Source organism: Mustelus asterias, chromosome 11, assembly GCF_964213995.1.
Source record: "Mustelus asterias chromosome 11, sMusAst1.hap1.1, whole genome shotgun sequence".
Classification (NCBI taxonomy): domain Eukaryota; kingdom Metazoa; phylum Chordata; class Chondrichthyes; order Carcharhiniformes; family Triakidae; genus Mustelus; species Mustelus asterias.
Genome location: NC_135811.1, coordinates 1,410,107 through 1,430,633, shown reverse-complemented (window position 1 = coordinate 1,430,633; position 20,527 = coordinate 1,410,107). Strand labels below are relative to the sequence as shown.

The 20,527-nt window shown below is 46.7% G+C and overlaps 1 protein-coding gene across 1 annotated transcript in view; it reads left to right on the top strand.

Moving 5' to 3' along the window:
* Positions 1-697: 697 nt before the first annotated feature.
* cfap43 (cilia and flagella associated protein 43) overlaps positions 698-20,527 on the top strand; it is a 146,393-nt gene continuing 126,563 nt past the window's right edge. Inside the window, exons 1-5 of the mRNA XM_078224318.1 lie at positions 698-726; positions 1,871-2,124; positions 5,144-5,240; positions 9,319-9,486; positions 13,842-13,992. Of these exons, the coding sequence (XP_078080444.1) occupies positions 698-726; positions 1,871-2,124; positions 5,144-5,240; positions 9,319-9,486; positions 13,842-13,992 (699 nt within the window). The remainder of the gene's footprint in view (positions 727-1,870; positions 2,125-5,143; positions 5,241-9,318; positions 9,487-13,841; positions 13,993-20,527) is intronic.

Sequence of the window (20,527 nt, the reverse complement as noted above, 5' to 3'; positions counted from 1 at the left end):
TCTGGGTGTTTTTATCCCGGGTGTTTATATTCTGGGTGTTTATATCCCGGATGTTTATATTCCGGGTGTTTATATTTCCCGGGTGTTTATTCGTTGCCTGGTTACCGGTTTACAATCCGGATCTAATCGGAAGTCACAATGGAACCGCGTGATCCCTGAAACAACCAATCACTGAGAGCGTCCCCGTTACTAGGCAACGGACTGAATCCGGACCTGAGCGAGAGAAACAAGAGAGGGAGAGACAGAGAGTGAGAAAGACAGACAGACAGAGAGAGAGACAAGAAAGAGGGAGAGAGAGAGAGAGACAGACAGAGAGAAAGAGAGAGAGAGACAGACAGAGAGAAAGATAGACAGAGAGAGAGAGAGACAAGAGAGAGGGAGAAAGAGGGAGAGAGAGAGACAGAGAGAGACAGACAGAGAGAGAAAGAGGGGCACAGAGAGAGAGAAAGAGAGACAGAGAGAGAAAGAGAGAGAGAGGGGGGGACAGAGAGAAAGAGAGACAGAGAGAAGAAGAGAGAGAGACAGACAGACAGACAGGGAGAGAGAGAGAGAAAAAGCCCCAGAGTGAGGAAGTGTGAGGGAGCGGAAGAGAGTGAGCAGTGAATGAGGCACCAAGTGAGGGAGGGTCATAGGAAGCAGGGAAGCTGTGCCATTCATCCCGGTCTGAGACGAGCCTCGGCCAGGGCAAGGGCTGGAGATGGACCAGGTCAAGTCTCTGTCTCTCAGGTGAGCCCCTCAGCAGCAGCCCCAAGGGTTTCCTTGCAGTTTCCACATACAAACCCTGGGGAAAGGCCGCCTGATAGGAGCAGAGATTAACTCAGTGAGTCAGCAATGGCCAATGCATATTGGCTGCTGGCTGAGCGTTCAGTCCTCTCACTGCCTCTGACAGAATGCAACAAGAAATTGGCTGAAATACTTGAGTGGGTCGGTTCCACAGAGCAAATCCAATAAACCTCTGTTTGTTTGTTTTTACACAGTAAGTGGTGATTTGGAAGACACTACCTGAAAGGGCGGTAGAAACACATTCAGTATTAACTCTCTACAGGGAATTGGCGAAAACCTGGAAAAGGGTACGATTGCAGGGCTGTGGGAAAATGCAAGATTATGAGGGACAGGGACAGAGTGAATAAGGAGCAGCTATAACCCTTAGTTGAAAGGTCAATCACAAGGGGACATAGGTTCAAGGTGAGGGGCAGGAGGTTTAGGGGGGATGTGAGGAAAAATCTTTTTACCCAGAGGGTGGTGAGGGTCTGGAATGCGCTGCCTGGGAGGGTGGTAGAGGGCGGGATGCCTCACATCCTTTAAAAAGTATCTGGATGAGCACTTGGCACATCATCACATTCAGGGCTATGGGCCAAGTGCTGGCAGATGGGATTAGGTGGGAGTTCAGGTGCTTGCCTCGTGTTGGTGCGGGCTCGATGGGCTGAAGGGCCTCTTCTGCGCTGTGTGATTCTATGATTCTAGTTTGGTGCAGAATGGAAAATCATGGCAATTCCAAGCAGGAGGTTTGGGAGCAGTCTCTGCATAATCAGCCTAGTGGGCAGCAGGATAAAGTAAAGGGTACAATTCTAAAGGGGGTGCAGGAGCAGAGGGGCCAGTGTGTACATACAGAGATTAGGTTGAGAGAGCAATTAATAAAGCATACGCATACTGTCACATTTTCCGATATCTCCTTTTGTAGCTCAGTATCAAAACCTGTTAGATATAGTTTTTGAGAAGTACCTTACGATGTTTTTATTATATTAGATACCTATAAGGACACTATATAAGCACACTATGTAAGATACTATATGAGGACGCTATATAAGGTTGTTGGTTGGAGTCAGATTGGGCAGCTGCTCTAATTACTTTCGCTGTTCATTGTCTTCAGCTGGGTGAAAGGTTATACAACGCAGAAAGTGCTTTTCATCAACAATAACACCTTATGCTACCCATGTGGGAACTTCCTGATCTTCGTGGACATAGACATCGAGGTGGACAAGGGGCTGCAATGTGAGACTGGGAGTATCGGAGCTTTCACAACTAACACCAGCAAACAGATTGTGGCCTTTGCAGAACAGCAGCTAAACCCATCCATCTATATGTACACATTTCCTGAGCTGACCAAGATGGCGGTCCTCGCGGGTACGTATTCTTGGGGTACATGTTTCTATATCTACGGCTCTTGGGGCTAAAGGGGTAAAAGGATATAGGGGGAAGGAGGGATCAGGATAAAGAATTTGATGATCAGCCATGATCAAAATGAATGGCGGAGCAGGCTCGAAGGGCCGAATGGCCTCCTCCTGCTTCTAACTTTTTATGGATTCATCGAACCCCCATAGTGCAGAAAGGGGCCTTTTGGCCCATCGAGTAGGATAAGTATGGCAAGTTTTGGGAACCTTGGATAACGAGAGATATTGTGGGCCTAGTCAAAGAGAAAAAGGAAGCATTTGTCAAAGCTAGGAGGCTGGGAACACACGAAGCAAGCATGGAATATAAGGAAAGTAGAAAGAAACTTAAGCAAGGAGTAAGAAGGGCTAAAAGGGGTCCTGAAAAAACATTGGCCAGCAGGATTAAGGAACATCCCAAGGGTTTTTATACATATATAAAGAGCAAGAGGGTGGGCCCACTCAAGGACAAGGGAGGGAATCTATGCATGGAGCCAGAGGAAATGGGCGAGGTATTAAATGAGTACTTTGCATCAGTATTCACCAAAGAGAAGGACTTGGTAGATGATGAGTCTGGGAAAGGATATGTTGATAGTTTGAGTCATGTTGAGATCAAAAAGGAGGAGGTATTGGGTTCTTGAGGAACATTAAGGTAGACAAATCCCCAGGGCCTGATGGGATATACCCCAGAATACTGAGAGAGGGAGGCAAGGGAGGAAATTGCTGGGACCTTGAGAGAAATCTTTATATCCTCACTGGCTGCAGGGGGAGGTCATGATGTGGAGATGCCGGCGTTGGACGGGGGTAAACGCGGTAAGAAGTATCACAACACCAGGTTAAAGTCCAACAGGTTTATTTGGTAGCAAAAGTCACAAGCTTTTGGAGCGCTGCTCCTTCATCAGGTGAGTGGGATATCGGTTCACAAACAGGGCATATAAAGACACAAACTCAATTTACAAAATAATGGTTGGAATGCGAGTCTTTACAGGTCATCAATTCTTAAAGGTACAGACAATGTGAGTGGAGGGAGGGTTAAGCACAGGTTAAAGAGATGTGTATTGTCTCCAGCCAGGACAGTTAGTGAGAGTTTGCAAGCCCAGGCAAGTCGTGGGGGTTACAGATAGTGTGACATGAACCTAAGATCCTGGTTGAGGCCATCCTCATGTGTGCGAAACTGGCTGCCAGACTTGGCCAATTTGGTGCATCATGGGAAGGGGAGGCTGGGTCGGGTGGAGACACAGGGAACCAAACCCTCCCCAGGGGCTAGCCCTCAGGCTGGGGGGAGCTGTCCCCATGGTGACAGTAACCAAGGAGACGCACCTGCCGGCCTCCCGCCATCCAGGCCAGCAGCGTTGCCCATTGGTTAACCGCACACCACGTGCTTTACCCAGCCTGGCCCCGCCCCCTCTTCCCCACTATCAAACACAGGCTCCGGCACTGCGCCTGTGCAGTCAGTCACATCAACGGCCCCTCCCCCTCACCGGCATCACGCATGCGTTAGTCAAATCGACGCCCTGGCCTCTCCGGCATTGAGCACGCGCAGTCAAACCGACAGCCCTCACTCCCCGGTATCGCGCCTGTGTAGTCACGTCCACAGCCCACTCCAGCAACTGGACATGACTAACGCATGTGTGATGCCGGTGAGGCCAGGGTGACCCAACACAAAATGAGAGGGTAATTCAAAACACACATTTCACGGCTTGGAAAGATCTTGAACCTATCAGTCTGCGGCACGTTTTCCACTCTTCCCCACCTATCATTCCAATCTCCATCACATTATTGATGGTTCAATCCTGTTCATACAATCCCTACAGTGCAGAAGGAAGTTGGTCTGCACCAACTCTCCAACAAAGCGCCCACCCAGACCGTCTCCCTGTGACACCACATATTTACACCACTAATCCCCATAACCTATACATCATTCACCCTCAGCATTATATATTCTCCTTTCACGTCCCTTTAGCAACATTATCAAAGACTTTATTTTCTCTGTATCTAACCCTGTGCTGTACCTGTCCTGGGAGTGTTTGATGGGGACAGTGTAGAGGGAGCTTTACTCTGTATCTAACCCCGTGCTGTACCTGTCCTGGGAGTGTTTGATGGGGACAGTGTAGAGGGAGCTTTACTCTGTATCTAACCCCGTGCTGTACCTGTCCTGGGAGTGTTTGATGGGGACAGTGTAGAGGGAGCTTTACTCTGTATCTAGCCCCATGCTGTACCTGTCCTGGGAGTGTTTGATGGGAGACAGTGTAGAGGGAGCTTTACTCTGTATCTAACCCCGTGCTGTACCTGTCCTGGGAGTGTTTGATGGGGACAGTGTAGAGGGACCTTTACTCTGTATCTAACCCCGTGCTGTACCTGTCCTGGGAGTATTTGATGGGGGACAGTGTAGAGGGAGCTTTACTCTGTATCTAACCCCGTGCTGTACCTGTCCTGGGAGTGTTTGATGGGAGACAGTGTAGAGGGAGCTTTACTCTGTATCTAACCCCGTGCTGTACCTGTCCTGGGAGTGTTTGATGGGGACAGTGTAGAGGGAGCTTTACTCTGTATCTAGCCCCGTGCTGTACCCGTCCTGGGAGTGTTTGATGCCTCTGTTTTGTATACGGCGTTGTTATATTCTTAATTTCCAACAGTCTTCAATACAATCAGTGGCACAGTGGTTAGCGCTGCTACCTCAGGGACCTGGGTTCGATTCTTGGCTTGGGTCACTGTCTGTGTGGAGTCTGCACGTTCTCCCCATGTCTGCGTGGGTTTCCTCCGGGTGTTCCGGTTTTCTCCCACAGTCCGAAAGACGTGTGGGTTAAGTGTATTGACCATGCTAAATTCTCCCTCAGTGTACCCGAACATGCGCTGGAGTGTGGCGACTAGGGGATTTTCACAGTAACTTCATTGCAGTGTTAATGTAAGCCTACTTGTGACATTGATAAAATAAACTTTAAAGCAATGTGATGAAATCAGGAGTCTTTCCTGATGTGTCTTGTGTCTGTGTTTTTCAGGCGGTGCTGAATTGGAGTACACCTTGCTGGAGTTCAGCTATACGGGCTCCTTCTTTGCCAGTTTTTCCTCCATCCCCGAATTCCGTCTTACCATCTGGTAACTTGCCTTTTACAGATATTGGATCTGACTCTATATCAGTGTTAGAATGTGGTAGCTGTTAGCACTGGCAGTAGCTGGGGTGAATAGCATCGAGACATTGCAGGAGAATCTGGAGAAGCACTGAAAGCTTATCGGAATATACGGATATGCTGATTGGAGGCATGTGTGGAGCATAAAAGTCACAGATTGTTTGAGTGCTGGATATTCTATGTAATCACACTTACTGTTCAAGTGTCTCCCCCAGGATCTGACATGGTGTCATGTTCGTTTGACACACCGCAAAATAATAGTTCTGAGGGTTGTACTGTCTGCTGTTTAGGTTTCACCCTGACAGTCCGGTTTGAATTCGGAAAAGACCATAAGAACATAAGAACATAAAAAATAGGAGCAGGAGTAGGCCATCTAGCCCCTCGAGCCTGCCCCGCCATTCAATAAGATCATGGCTGATCTGACGTGGATCAGTACCACTTACCCGCCTGATCCCTATAACCCCTAATTCCCTTACCGATCAGGAATCCATCCATCCGCGCTTTAAACATATTCAGCGAGGTAGCCTCCACCACCTCAGTGGGCAGAGAATTCCAGAGATTCACCACCCTCTGGGAGAAGAAGTTCCTCCTCAACTCTGTCCTAAACCGACCTCCCTTTATTTTGAGGCTGTGTCCTCTAGTTTTAACTTCCTTACTAAGTGGAAAGAATCTCTCTGCCTCCACCCTATCCAGCCCCCGCATTATCTTATAAGTCTCCATAAGATCCCCCCTCATCCTTCTAAACTCCAACGAGTACAAACCCAATCTCCTCAGCCTCTCCTCATAGTCCAAACCCCTCATCTCCGGTATCAACCTGGTGAACCTTCTCTGCACTCCCTCCAATGCCAATATATCCTTCCTCATATAAGGGGACCAATACTGCACACAGTATTCCAGCTGCGGCCTCACCAATGCCCTGTACAGGTGCATCAAGACATCCCTGCTTTTATATTCTATCCCCCTCGCGATATAGGCCAACATCCCATTTGCCTTCTTGATCACCTGTTGTACCTGCAGACTGGGCTTTTGCGTCTCATGCACAAGGACCCCCAGGTCCCTTTGCACGGTAGCATGTTTTAATTTGTTTCCATTGAGATAGTAATCCCATTTGTTATTATTTCCTCCAAAGTGTATAACCTCCCATTTATCAACGTTATACTCCATTTGCCATATCCTCGCCCACTCACTCAGCCTGTCCAAATCTCTCTGCAGATCTTCTCCGTCCTCCACACGATTCACTTTTCCACTTATCTTTGTGTCGTCTGCAAACTTCGTTACCCTACACTCCGTCCCCTCCTCCAGATCATCTATATAAATGGTAAATAGTTGCGGCCCGAGTACCGATCCCTGCGGCACGCCACTAGTTACCTTCCTCCAACCGGAAAAACACCCATTTAGTGGGTTAGGTGTATTGACCATGCTAAATTCTCCCTCAGTGTACCCGAACATGCACTGGAGTGTGGCGACCAGCTTGGATAAAACTGCTCTCTGCCGAAAGGGTATAAGGAATATGAAAATAGATAGATATGTGTGCAACGTAAACTGGAAATGAAAATATATCACTGGTAATTGGCACGGAATTACTAACCATATACATGGGGATGTCACAGGTACATTACAGAGCATGACCAGGAAAAAGCAGAGGTAGCCTTTCTCTGTATCTAACCCCGTGCTGTACCTGTCCTGGGAGTGTTTGATGGGGACAGTGTAGAGGGAGCTTTACTCTGTATCTAACCCCGTGCTGTACCTGTCCTGGGAGTATTTAGAAACATAGAAACATCGAAAAACTACAGCACAAAACAGGCCCTTCGGCCCCACAAGTTGTGCCGAACATATCCCTACCTTTTAGGCCTACCTATAACCCTCCATCCTATTAAGTCCCATGTACTCATCCAGGAGTCTCTTAAAAGACCCTATTGAGTCTGCCTCCACCACCACTGATGGCAGCCGATTCCACTCGCCCACCACCCTCTGTGTGAAAAACTTCCCCCTAACATTTCCCCTGTACCTACCCCCCAGCACCTTAAACCTGTGTCCTCTCGTAGCAGCCATTTCCACCCTGGGAAAAAGCCTCTGAGAGTCCACCCGATCTATGCCTCTCAACATCTTATATACCTCTATTAGGTCTCCTCTCATCCTACGTCTCTCCAAGGAGAAAAGACCGAGCTCCCTCAGCCTATCCTCATAAGGCATGCCACTCAATCCAGGCAACATCCTTGTAAATCTCTTCTGCACCCTTTCAATCTTTTCCACATCCCATCCATAGGTTTGGGAAATTAAAGTCTCACATCACAACAACTCTGCTATTATTGCAACTCTCCAGGATCTGTTTCCCTATCTGCTCCTCCACCTCCCTGTCACTATTGGGCGGCCTGTAGAAAACTCCCAGCAAAGTGATCGACCCCTTCCCACTCCGAACTTCCACCCACAGAGACTCTGTAGACAATCCCTCCACAGCACACACCTTCTCTACAGCTGTGACACTATCCCTGATCAGCAGTGCCATTCCACCCCCTCTCTTGCCTCCCTCCCTGTCCTTCCTGAAACATTTGAATCCCGGCACCTGTAGTATCCAGTCCTGTCCCTGAGACATCCAAGTCTCCATAATGGCCACCACATCACACTTCCAGGCATCGATCCACGCTCTGAGCTCATCTCCTTTATTCACTATACTCCTGGCATTAAAGTAAACACATCTCAATCCTTTGGTCTGAGCTCTCCCCTTCTCTATCCCCCGTCCATCCTCCCTCTTGCACCGTCTATAACCCTTCTCTGTTTGCGAGCTAACTTCCTCGCTCCCAGTCACCTCGTCTCGATCCCCTCCCCCCAAACTATCTAGTTTAAACTCTCCCCAGTAGCCTTAGACAACCTTCCCGCCAGGATATTGGTCCCCCTGGGATTCAAGTGCCATCTGTTTTTTGTGTACAGGTCACACCTGCCCCTAAAGAGGTCCCAATGGTCCAGAAACCTGAATCCCTGCCCCCTGCACCAGTCCCTCAGCCACACATTCATCCTCCACCTCTCTCCATTCCTGCCCTCACCTTCCCGTGGCACAGGCAGCAATCCTGAGATTACTACCTTTGCTTTCCTCCTTCTCAGCTGTCTCCCTAATTCGCTATACTCTCTTTTCATGACCCCTTCCCCCTTCCTTCCCACATCAGCGGTACCAATATGTACCGCTACCTCTGGCTCCTCTCCCTCCCCCCTCAGGATTTCTGGGAGTCGACCAGCGACATCCTGGATCCCGGCCCCAGGGAGGCAGACCACCATCCGAGACTCCCGCCTGCCTCCGCAAAAATGCCTGTCTGACCCCCTTACTGTCGAGTCCCCGATTAACACTGCCTTCCTCCCCTTTTCCTTAGCCCTCTGAGTTACAGGGCTGGACTCCACTCCGGAGACACAGCCACTGTTGCTTCCCCCAGGCGGGCTGCGAATAATCCAGCCCCTCTCCACATCTGGAATAATCCAGCCCCTCTCCACATCTGGAATAATCCAGCCCCTCTGTACATCTGGAATAATCCAGCCCCTCTGTACATCTGGAATAATCCAGCCCCTCTGTACATCTGGAATAATCCAGCCCCTCTCCACATCTGGAATAATCCAGCCCCTCTGTACATCTGGAATAATCCAGCCTCCACAGCCTGATTTTGTTTGTCTCATGTATTTCTTTTTGTTCTGATGTCCTGTTCCACATGGCAATCGGTGAGCTTGACTACCAGACAGTGAGCACTGTGTACAGCAACGCCTGTGTTGTACTGGATGTCAGTGCTGTCTGGTACAGAGTGTACACGGACAGCAATGACTCGCCGAGCCCATTATCATCTATTTGTTCTCTCCCTGTACTGTCGGCAGGAACAGCATGGGATTGGGTTGTGCTAACCTTCTCTCCTGGCGATTGGAAAACCCTGGCTGTGACCTGAGGCATGCAGTTGTGAAGATCTGACATCTTCACCACATTGGTTCCACAATCCTTTGCTCTCTGAAAAAATGATAAGGTTTTGCGGGCTGCGCCTGTTAATCTGTTTATTGTTTTCTCCTTTCACAAGGAACTGGCAAACCAAAGCCCGTCTCTGCAGTGAGTCGGTGATGGGAATGCAGCCTACTGTTCTCAGCTTTAACCCCATGAACCAGCTCCAGTTGTGCCTGGCCAGTGAGGAGTGTCTGTTGCTGTGGAATATTGAGCAATGTGATGACTTTCACATCTTAAAGCGGAAGTAAGTGGCATCGACCAAAGAGAAGTAGTTAGATTAATGGTTTGTCACAAGTATATTTGACAGTAGGTTTCTGGGCATTTGCATAGTCCTGTTGCAGTTATACACAGGAGAGAATATGAAGGAAGAGATACTTACTTTGATGCATTATGTTTGCAATTTCAGGATGTTCCAAAGTGTTTTACAGTCAATGAAGAACTTCTCCAATAAATGGTGAAATCCTGGGCACAGCAGCCAATCTGTGTGCTGCAAGGCCCCACTAACAGTATTGTGATAATGATCAGTTTTTGGGATGTTGTTTAAGGGATAAATATTGGTCAGGACGCTAGCCTATTCTTCTTAAAATAGTGCACTGGGACTTTTGACGCAGTGAGACAACACATGGTGGTCTCAGTTTAATGTCGCATTTGAAGACAGCACTTCCAATGGGGCAGCGCTTCCTCAATGCTGACACCAGGAGTTCAGACAACACAAACTAATGAAACCAGTATCCATCCAGATAAATGTTACTTTGATCATATTATTTTATACAACCCCACTCCCTTCCCACCAGTGGATGAGTCACCCCTTCATTTGCAGTTTAATTCCATATTGGTGACTTAGGAGCAGTTTGACTGTTTAGATTTTTGTTTTACAACATTAAACCATCTCAGATACGCAGGCCCAATGGTCCAGTTGTGCGTTGTGTAAGGCCAGCTCTGTGTTAAACACAGAAAGCGGTTCTATTTCCAGAGAGTAGTTGAGCTGTGGCAGAGGTGGCCAGCATGTTCAGTAATGTCTGATACACTCAATTCATTAAAGCTGGACCTGCTCCTGTTTCTGACTGGGACATAAGACCATAAGACATAGGAGCAGAATTAGGCCACTCGGCCCATCGAGTCTTCTCCACCATTCAATCATGGCTGATATTTTTCTCATTCCCATTCTCCTGCCTTTTCTCCATAACCCCTGATCCCCTTATTAATCAAGAACCTATCTATCTCTGTCTTAAAGACACTCAATGACCTGGCCTCCACAGCCTTCTGCGGCAAAGAGTTTCACAGATTCACCACTCTCTGGCTGAAGAAATTCCTCCTCATCTCTGTTTTAAAGGATTGTCCCTTCAGCCTCTGGTTCTAGTATGGATAACCCATTCAAGTGGGAAGTCCTAAATAGCATTTGCCAGAGGCACTGTGATCTAGATTAGCTTCCATCACATAAGGGGCTCAGAAAATCAGTTCCCGGATTTATGTTCTGCTCCTGAATTGCCAATTTCCAAATGTGCCAATTTTACTGCACTGGGCTGTGATTGAACAAAAACAGAATGAAACAACTGCCTGAAGGTAAATCAGAGCCAGAGCAATGAGAGGCGTTCAGGGCGGAGATAGAGAGGGTTCATTTTATATATTTAAGTAGTTGCATGATTGCTTTAAGAGCTGATCACATGATTTCATGAGGTGATGTCACAGGCTGCTGCTTTACTTTTAGTTTGGACTCAGGTCTCATTGAACCTGTTGTTAGTTTGAATCTCCGTGTGCAAACCAGGCCTTTTACTTTTTGTGTAGAACCCACAACCCCTAATATAGTTGATATTACAAAAAGGAAAACTGGCGACAAGGAAGGGATATTGTTTCATCGAGAAAATCGAGACAGGATTGTGGCCGGAATTTGACCGCCTTGCTCACCCGTCCTGGAATCGGTGCGGGCGAGGCTCGCAGAACAGAATTCTCCATTGGCCTCGGGTGGGATTTTACGCACCTCGCCCGAGAGAGGTCGTAAAATCTCACCAAGTAAGTCGAAGAAAATCATTGTGGGTCGTCACGCTCCGAATATTAGACGGCAGGGGAGGAGCAGCAGCGGGGTCACAGATCAAAGTGACAGTGCAGGGAGAACAAGTAAGAAAATAGCTCTCTGTGGTTTAAAGAGGAGCTTTTCCGGTCAGAGAAGGGTGAGATTCCCGGCAGTGTCTGGCAAATTTGAAAAGAAAAGATGCTCTGCTCTACAGCTGGGTTCGTTTGAGGAAAAATACATCAAGTCAGCGGTCTCCAGAGTGAAAAGGGAGTACTGGGAAGACAGTAAATAACAAAAAAATACTGAGTAGTCTCGAGTCGCTCGTGCCTGCAACAGAAACGGCAGATCAATTAGGCGCCATGGGACCTTACAGTGAAGAAAATTAATCATGGAGTTCATATGCAAGCATTTTCAGTATTTTGAACAAGTGATTAAAACTGCTGCAGCTGAGTTGTGTGTACCAGCTTTTCTCAGTACAATAGGAAGTAACATCTTCAATTTGCTATAGTTCATCCAGCAAAGTAGGAACCAAAACTTCAGATGACCTGACAAAGATTCTTGAAGAGCATTACTCTCCAAAGACATTGATCATCACAGAACGGTTCAGGTTCCACCAAAGGAATCAAATGGAAAGCGAAAGCTTTGCTCAGTTTGTGGCAACCTTAAAAAGGCTGGCACAGCATTTTGAGTTAAGGTGAGTCATTAGAAGCTGTTCTTCAAGATTGTCTAGTTTGTGGTCTCCAAAATGAGGCTATCCAAAGAAAATTGCTTACTGAACGTGCTTTGACTTTAAAGACAGAAGTAGAAATCACAGTGTCGATGGAACTGGCTGCTAAAGAGGCTTCACTATTCGGTGCAGGAATGAAGAGCCACAAGTTGGGAACTGCCCATAAGGAGTCAAAACAGCAACAAGCAGGTCACAGATGTGCAAAATGGGCCATTCAGCGAGTGAATGCTGGAGCAAGGATAGTCAATGCAAGAATTTGGCAAAATGGGTCACATTACAAAAGCTTGTTGGGTTCAACCAGTTTCTCCTGAGAAGATTATTCAGAAGAAGAATCTGGATACCTTCAAGAAGAATAAGTTGCATTCTACAAAAGGAATTTATAAAATGGAAGGAAAGAATTATGACTATGAAGAAGAGAATGTCCAGAAATGATGAAGATCTCCAACTGAATGTCTTCTCCATACAAGGAGATCACACAGATTCTGGGTGATTCTGAAGTTAATTGGACACCCTATTAGGATGGAGGTTGATGCTGGTGCTGCTGTATCTTTTATTCCTGAGACTACACACCAACAAAAGCTGAAGCATCTCCCTTTAAAACCAGCTGATGTGATTTTAAGGACATACACGGAAGAGATTGTTCTGTTGAAAGGTTACATCATGGTTAACATAGAGTTGAGTGGACAAACAGCAGAGTTGCCTCTCCATGTGGTCCATGGTAATTTCCCAGCTCTATTTGGGAGATCATTTTTGGAGAAGATAAAGTTCAGCTGAGGTGCTGTCAACAGATTGGTCGATGCTAAAACAGACCTACAGCACCTTCTGGATAAATACAAGACTGTATTCAAAGTGACACTGTGCTCAATGAAGGGAGTTTCAGTGAAACTCAAAATAAAGCCGAATAGTCAACCAAAAGGTCTCAAAGCAAGAGCGGTGTCATATGCAATTCATCCCAAGGTCAAAGAAGAATTAGTCCGACTTGTTAACACTGGTATGTTGGAGCCGGTTACAGTGAGTGACTGGGCCACCCCCATTGTGCCTGTCATTGAAACCGGGTTCACTTTGTATTTGTGGTGATTTTAAACCAACCATGAATCCAGTGTTGCGCACGGATCAATATCCGCTCCCTTTAATTGAAGATGTGTTTGCTGGGTTATCAGGTGGCAGAAATTCAGCAAGATTGATCTTTCACCAGCATGCTTACAGATGAATGTAGATGCTGAATCTCAACCATTGCTTACCATTGTTACTCATAAAGGTCTTTTTCATTATAAAAGATTGCCTTTGGAATGAAATCTGCAAAGCTGATCTAAAGATTGATGGATCAGGTTTGAAGTGGTCTTTCTGGTGTACAATGTCACCTGGATGATATTCTAATTACAGGATACAGTCAACAGGAGCACTTGAATAATTTAGGAGGAACATTGGAATGTCTTTAAGCACATGATCTGTGTATCAAGAAAGTAAAGCGTGACTTTTTCCCAATGTCAGTCTAGTATATACATCATGTTATTTATAGTAAATGCCGACATAAAGCCCCTAAAAAGATTAATGCTATTTTAGAAGTACCATGTCCAATGAATGTGATCCAATTGAGGTCCTTTCTCGGATTAGACATTAATGAACTGAGGCCTTTCAGTAACTTTATCACTGCTTCCTCAAATGGAATTCTATCAGTTCCCACTGGGCAGGTTATGTTGAAATGAGCCCCATTTGTATTTCCCCCAGGAAGTAGGGGAAGAGTCAGTGTCGGAGTTCCTGTGCATCTGCAGGCAGCTTATGGGCCTCAATGCAATTATCCGCAGCACCGAGCAAATCAGGAAAATCTTCATACCAAGCCCTTTGTTACTTTTATCTGCAGAAATATAAAGCTCCCTGCGGAAGATGGATCCGTGGCAGCTCCGGAGGATGTTGGCATGGGTGCTGACAGCAATGCATTAACTTACTATGGCCCAAAGATGTTAATCTCAGCCCAGGCGGGACTCGTGGGAGATATGGCCAACGTGTTTGTTGTAAGTTGCTTCAGGTGTTTGTTCAATTTCCTGTGCATCAGAGCTCAGCCTGAGCCACACCGTGTTGGCTGGTAACACAGCATAGAACCTCAGAACACAGAAAGAGGCCATTTGACCCATCATCCCTGTACCAGCTCTTTTAAAGCTATCCAATCAGTTCCCTCCCCTGACTCCTTTTCCCCATAATCTTGCAAATCTTTCCGCATGCCAGCAATTTGAGTCGGGGCACTGGCTGCCTTTGCTTTCCCAGCCAATGATGCTGAGTCCAGTTGTAACAGTCAATGTCTGGTCACCTCTCTGCCCAATAAAGATCGTACACGTAGCTGGTCTCCAACGTTAACATCCTTGAAGAGACCAGCAATCTGCTGCGCGCTTCACAACATATTGGGATCCAGTACCTGTTTCTTTTGAGACATGACGTTTGATGAGCGGAGCAAACGTGGAGGGAGCAGGTGACTCCGCCACTGGGAGCGTCTGTGTCTGGGTTTGAAAGTGTAACAAAAATACTCGGCAGCTCTGGCAACATCAGTGGGCATGATGTGGAGATGCCGGCGTTGGACTGGGGTGAACACGGTAAGAAGTCTCACAACACCAGGTTAAAGTCCAACAGGTTTATTTGGTAGCAAATACAGTGGGGACATCAGTGGGGACAGAAACCGAGTTAATGTTTCACGTGTGTGACAGCCAGGATGGGGAATGGTGAGCTAGCTGGACTTTACTCTCGTCCAGCAGTTAGCCAATCAAATCCCTACAGTGCAGGAGACGGCCATTCAGCCCATCGAGTCTGTACCGACCACAATCCCACCCAGGCCCTATCCCCGTAACCCCACATATTTACCCTGCTAAACCCCCTGACACTAGGGTTAATTTAGCACGGCCAATCAACCTAACCCACTAATTTGATTTGATTTTGATTTGATTTATTATTGTCACATGTATTAATATACAGTGAAAAGTATTGTTTCTTGCGCGCGATACAGGCAAAGCATACCGTTCATAGAGAAGGAAAGGAGAGAGTGCAGAATGTAGTGTTACAGTCATAGCTAGGGTGTTGAGAAAGATCAGCTTAACGCAAGGTAGGCCCATTCAAAAGTCTGAGCAGGGAAGAAACTTCCTTGAGTCGGTTGGTACATGACGTCAGACTTTTGTATCTTTTTCCCAATGGAAGAAGGTGGAAGAGAGAATGTCCGGGGTGCGTGGGGTCCTTAATTATGCTGGCTGCTTTTCCGAGGCAGCAGGAAGTATAGACAGAGTCAATGGGTGGGAAGCTGGTTTGTGTGATGGATTGGGCTACATTCACAACCTTTTGTAGTTCCTTGCGGTCTTGGGCAGAGCAGGAGCCCAGACCAAGCTGTGATACAACCGGAAAGAATGCTTTCTATGGTGCATCTGTAAACATTGGAAAGAGTGTGGGGTGTGGGATCTTTGGTGTGTGGGAGGAAACCGGAGCACCTGGAGGAAACCCACGCAGACACAGGGAGAATGAACCAGGCGAACATTTGGGGCATAACAGTCTCGGTTAGAAAAATGAACATCAACCAAATTTCCTGCAGCTAACTGGTCCTTGCTGTGAAATGTGTGGATATTGGGTAAGAGTGGTCTGAGCTCAGTATGAAACACTCGGTCAGACTCCGCATGCACTCAAGGTCGAGGCTCAAGAACAACAATTAACTGCGATTGGACAATTATTCAAGAAGGTTTTGTGGGTCATACACGGGCACTGAGCGGTGTGCAGCCTCGATGAACTGTCTGGGCTGGATATTGCTAGCGGTGCCCATGCGAATCACTGATCAGATGAGGTACATTAGCAAGTTGCAGGACTCCATTTCAGGCTGGGTTTACAGGTGCTTTGTGCTGGAGATGGGAGGCATAAAAACATGGCAGTGACACAGCAACAGAGGGCGGCAGCGACAGAGGGCGGCAGCGACAGAGGGCGGCAGCGACAGAGGGCGGCAGTGACAGAGGGCGGCAGCGACAGAGGGCGGCAGCGACACAGCGCGGAGTCAACATGGTTTTGTGAAAGAGAAATCATATTTCACCAATTTATTGGAGTTCTCTGAAGGAGCCACATGTGCTGTGGATAAAGGGGAACCAGTGAATGTACTGTACTTAAATTTCTAGAAAGCATTTGATAAGATGCCACATCAAAGGTTATTATGAAAAATAAAAGCTCAGAGTGTAGGGGTAACAAATTGGCATGATTATCAGATTGGCTAACTAAAAGCAAACTTAAGGTAATCATAAATCGGTCTTTTTCTGGTTGACAGGATATGACAATTGGAGTGCCACAGGGATCAGTGCTGGGGCCGCAACTATTTACAATTTATATAAATGACTTGGATGAAGGTGTGGATGGTTTGGTTGCGAGCATTTAGCACATGGTTAGCACTGCTGCCTCACAGCGCTAGGGACCCGGGTTCGATTTCCAACTTGGGTCACTGTGTGGAGTTTGCGCATTCTCCTTGTGTCTGCGTGGATTTCCTCCAGGTGCTCCAGTTTCCTTCCATGGTTCGAAAGACGTGCTGGTTAGGTGAATTAGCCATGCTAAATTGCCCCTTAGTGTCAGGAGGACTAGCTGGGGTAAATGCATGGGGTTATGGGGATAGGGACTGGGTGGGATTGTGGTCTTTGCAAACTCGCTGGGCCGAATGGCCTCCTTCTGCACTGTGGAATTTATTGATTCTAAATTTGGTAATGATCTAAAGATAGGTGGAAAATAAAGCAAATTACTGCGGATACTGGAATCTGAAACCAAAAGAGAAAATGCTGGAAAATCTCAGCAGATCTGGCAGCATCTGTAAGGAGAGAAAAGAGCTGACGTTCCGAGTCCAGGTGACCCTTTGCCAAAGCTGAAAGGCAGAGCAAGTGGGAGATATTTATACTGCAGGGGGAGGGAATGAAAGATGAGTCATAGCCACAGAAACCAGGGGAAAGGCTGCTAATGGGAGCCCATAGAGAGAATAGAAGATATGAATGGCCAAACGGCAGAGGATCTGAGTGGATCAATCTGGATAGGTACAGTACATCCACAGATTCCCCTTTATCCAGAGCAACTGTTACTTCTTCAAAGAACACCGATGAATTAGTTTCACATGATATCCCTTTCAAAACAGCATGTTGATTCAGCCTGGTCACCTTGGATTTATTTAAGTATCCTATTTAATAATAGCTTCTCACATTTCCCCTGTGACAGGTGTTGAGCTAATTGGCCTGTAGTTTCCCACTTGCTGTCTCCTTCCTTTTTGAATAAAGGAGTTGCAATTGCGATTTTCCAACCTCATGGAACCTTCCCCGAATCTAGTGAATTTTGGACTAAAACAAATGCATCAATTATCTCACTAGACATTTCTTTCCAGAACCTAAGATGAAGGGGCGGCACAATGGCCCAGTGGTTAGCACTGCCGACTCACAGCTCCAAGGACCTGGGATCGATTCCTGGCTTGGGTCACTGTCTGTGTGGAGCTTACACGTTCTCCCCGTGTCTGCGTGGGTTCCCTCCGGGTGCTCCGGTTTCCTCCCATAGTCCAAAGATGTGCCGGTTAGGTGCATTGGCCATGCTAAATTGCCCCTTAGTGTCCTGGGATGTGTAGGTAAGAGGGATTAGCAAGGTAAATATGTGGGGTTATGGGGATAGGGCCAGATGGGATTGTTGTCGCTGGACACTCGATGGGCCGAATGGCCTCCTTCTGCACTGTAAGGATTCTATGATTCCTCTATGAAATCCATCTGAACCCAGACACTTGTCAGCGCACAGGTCCAACATTTTGTAAACTATCACTTCCCTCGCAATAGAAAATTTCCAGAGTTCCTCCCTCCCTTTTAATCCCTGATTCACAACCATTTCTGGAATGTTACTTGTATTGTCTATTGTGACGATCAATCCAAAATACCTGTTCAGTTCATCTGCCATCTTCTTATTTTCCATTATTAATTATTCAAACTCATTTTCTGTCGGATCAATGATTACTTTGTTAACTTTTTTATTTTAGAAACATAGAAAACATAGCAGGAGTAGGCCTTTCAGCCCTACAAGCCTGCTGCACCATTTATTATGATCATGGCTGATCACCAACTGAGTAACTTCTGCTTTCCCCCCATATCCTTTGATCCCTTTAGCCCCAAGAGCTCTATCTAATTTCTTCTTCAAAACATTCAATATTTTGACCTCAGCTACATTCTGTGGGAGTGAATTCCACACATTCACCATCCTCTGGGTGAAGAAATTTCTCCTCACCTCAGTTTTAAAAGGTTTACCCCTTATCCTCAAACTGTGACTCCTAGTTCTGGACACCCCCACCATCAGGAACATCTTCCCTGCATCTACCCTATCAAGTCCTGTCAGAATCTTATAGGTTTGTATGAGATCCCCCCTCATTCTTCTGAATTCTTGCAAATAGAATCCTAACTTAGTCAATCTCTCCTCATACATCAGTCCCGCCATCCCCGGAATCAGCCTGGTAAACCTTCGGTGCACCCTCTCCAGAGCAAAAACATCCTTCCTCAGATAAGGAGACCAAAACTGCACACAATACTCTAGGTGTGGGGAGCCGATGGCCTAGTGGCATTAATGCTAGACCATTAATCCAGAAACTCGGCTAATGTTCTGGGGACCCGGGTTCGAATCCCACCACATCAGATGGTGGAATTTGAATTCAATTTTTAAAATCTGGAATTAAGAAACTACTGATGACCATGAAACCATTGCCGATTGTCGGAAAAACCCATTTGGTTCACTAATGTCCTTTAGGGAAGGAAATGTGCCATCGTTACCCTGTCTGGCCTACATGTGACTCCAGAGCCACAGCAATGTGGTTGACTCTCAACTGCCCACGAATGAATAAAAATCATCACCAAGCCCCTCTATAACTGCAGCAGGACATCCCTGCTCCAGTATTGGAATCCTTTTGCTATGAAGACCAACATAGCATTTGCCTTCTTCACTACTTGCTGCACCTGCAGTGACTGGTGCACAAGGACACCCAGGTCTCTTTGCATATTCCCCTCTCTCAATCTATCGTCATTCGGATAATAATCTACCTTCCTATTATTGCTACCAAACTGGATAACCTCACATTTATCCATATTATACTGCATTGCCCACTCACTCAACTTGTCCAAACTGAAGGATCTTTGCATCCTCCTCATAGCTCAGTCTCCCTCCCAACTTTGTGTCATCTGCTAATTTGGAGATATTACATTTATTTCCCACATCCAAATCTTTAATATATATTGTGAATAGCTGGGGTCCCTGCACTGGTTCCTGTAGTACCCGACTAGTCACTGCCTGCCACTTGGAAAAAGACCCGTTTATTCCTACTCTTTGTTTCCTGTCTGCCAAGCAGTTTTCCATCCATCTCAACACATATCCACAATACCTTGCACTTTAATTTTACAATCTAATTTCTTATGTGGGACCTTGCTGAAAGCCTTTTGAAAGTCCAAATCTTTGATAATTAATTTTCCCCACTACTGACATCGGGCTGACTGGTCTATAATTCAGTTTTCTCTCTACCTCAATTTTAAATAGTGGAGTTACAATGTACGATACCCTCCAATCTGTAGAAACTGTTCCAGAGTCTATAGAATCCTGGAAGAAAATGCACGATTTCTAGGGCCACTTACTCTGGGATGTAGATTATCAGGCCCTGAACAGACCTTAATTCCAACACGAACCCTAATTGCTACTGTTCTGAAGGCCACGAAGTTCACAAGGGATCATCGATAGATCTCTCCATGGGCTTTGTGGAGCGAGCGGAGTGGGATTGGCCCCTCCGGAGGGAAGTGAGAAGCGGGAGGTTAAAGCCTGTTGCTGTGACCGGGGCCGGTGTTGTTGGTTCCCGGGTTTACTGATCAGTGGCTTTCACCAAACTCAAACGTCAGCTACTGTCACCAAAAGAGAAAATGCTGGAAAATCTCAGAACGTCTGGCAGCATCTGTAAGGAGAGAAAAGAGTTGACGTTTCAAGTCCAAATGACCCTTTGACATCACTTTGACAAAGGATCGTGAGCAGGGGGAGGTTAAAACCTATTGCTGTAACCGGGACCGCCGGTGTTATAGACTCCCGGGTGCAGGTTTGCTCGCTGGAAGCCACGGGTGCAGCGCTTCCTTTGGTTTCCAATAAAATGTTTCGGGTGATGGGAAACTGGCCTTGGCTGAATTACTACACCAATCCTAACCCAAATTCCCAACCCCAAACCAAACCCATATTCCTGACGCCAAAACCTAAATTCCCAACCCCAAACCAAACCTAAATTCCCAACCCCAAACCAAACCCAAATTCCCAACCCCAAACCAAACCCAAATTCCCAACCCCAAACCAAACCCAAATTCCTAACGCCAAAACCTAAATTCCCAACCCTAAACCTAACCCAAAACCTAACGCCAAACCCAAATTCCCAACCCTAAACCAAACCCAAATTCCCAACCCTAACTCTAATTCCAACCTTAATCCTAATTCTAACCTGAACCCTAATTCCAAACCAAACCTCAATTCCAACCCTTAACCTAATGCTAGGGTACAAGATCAGAAACACGA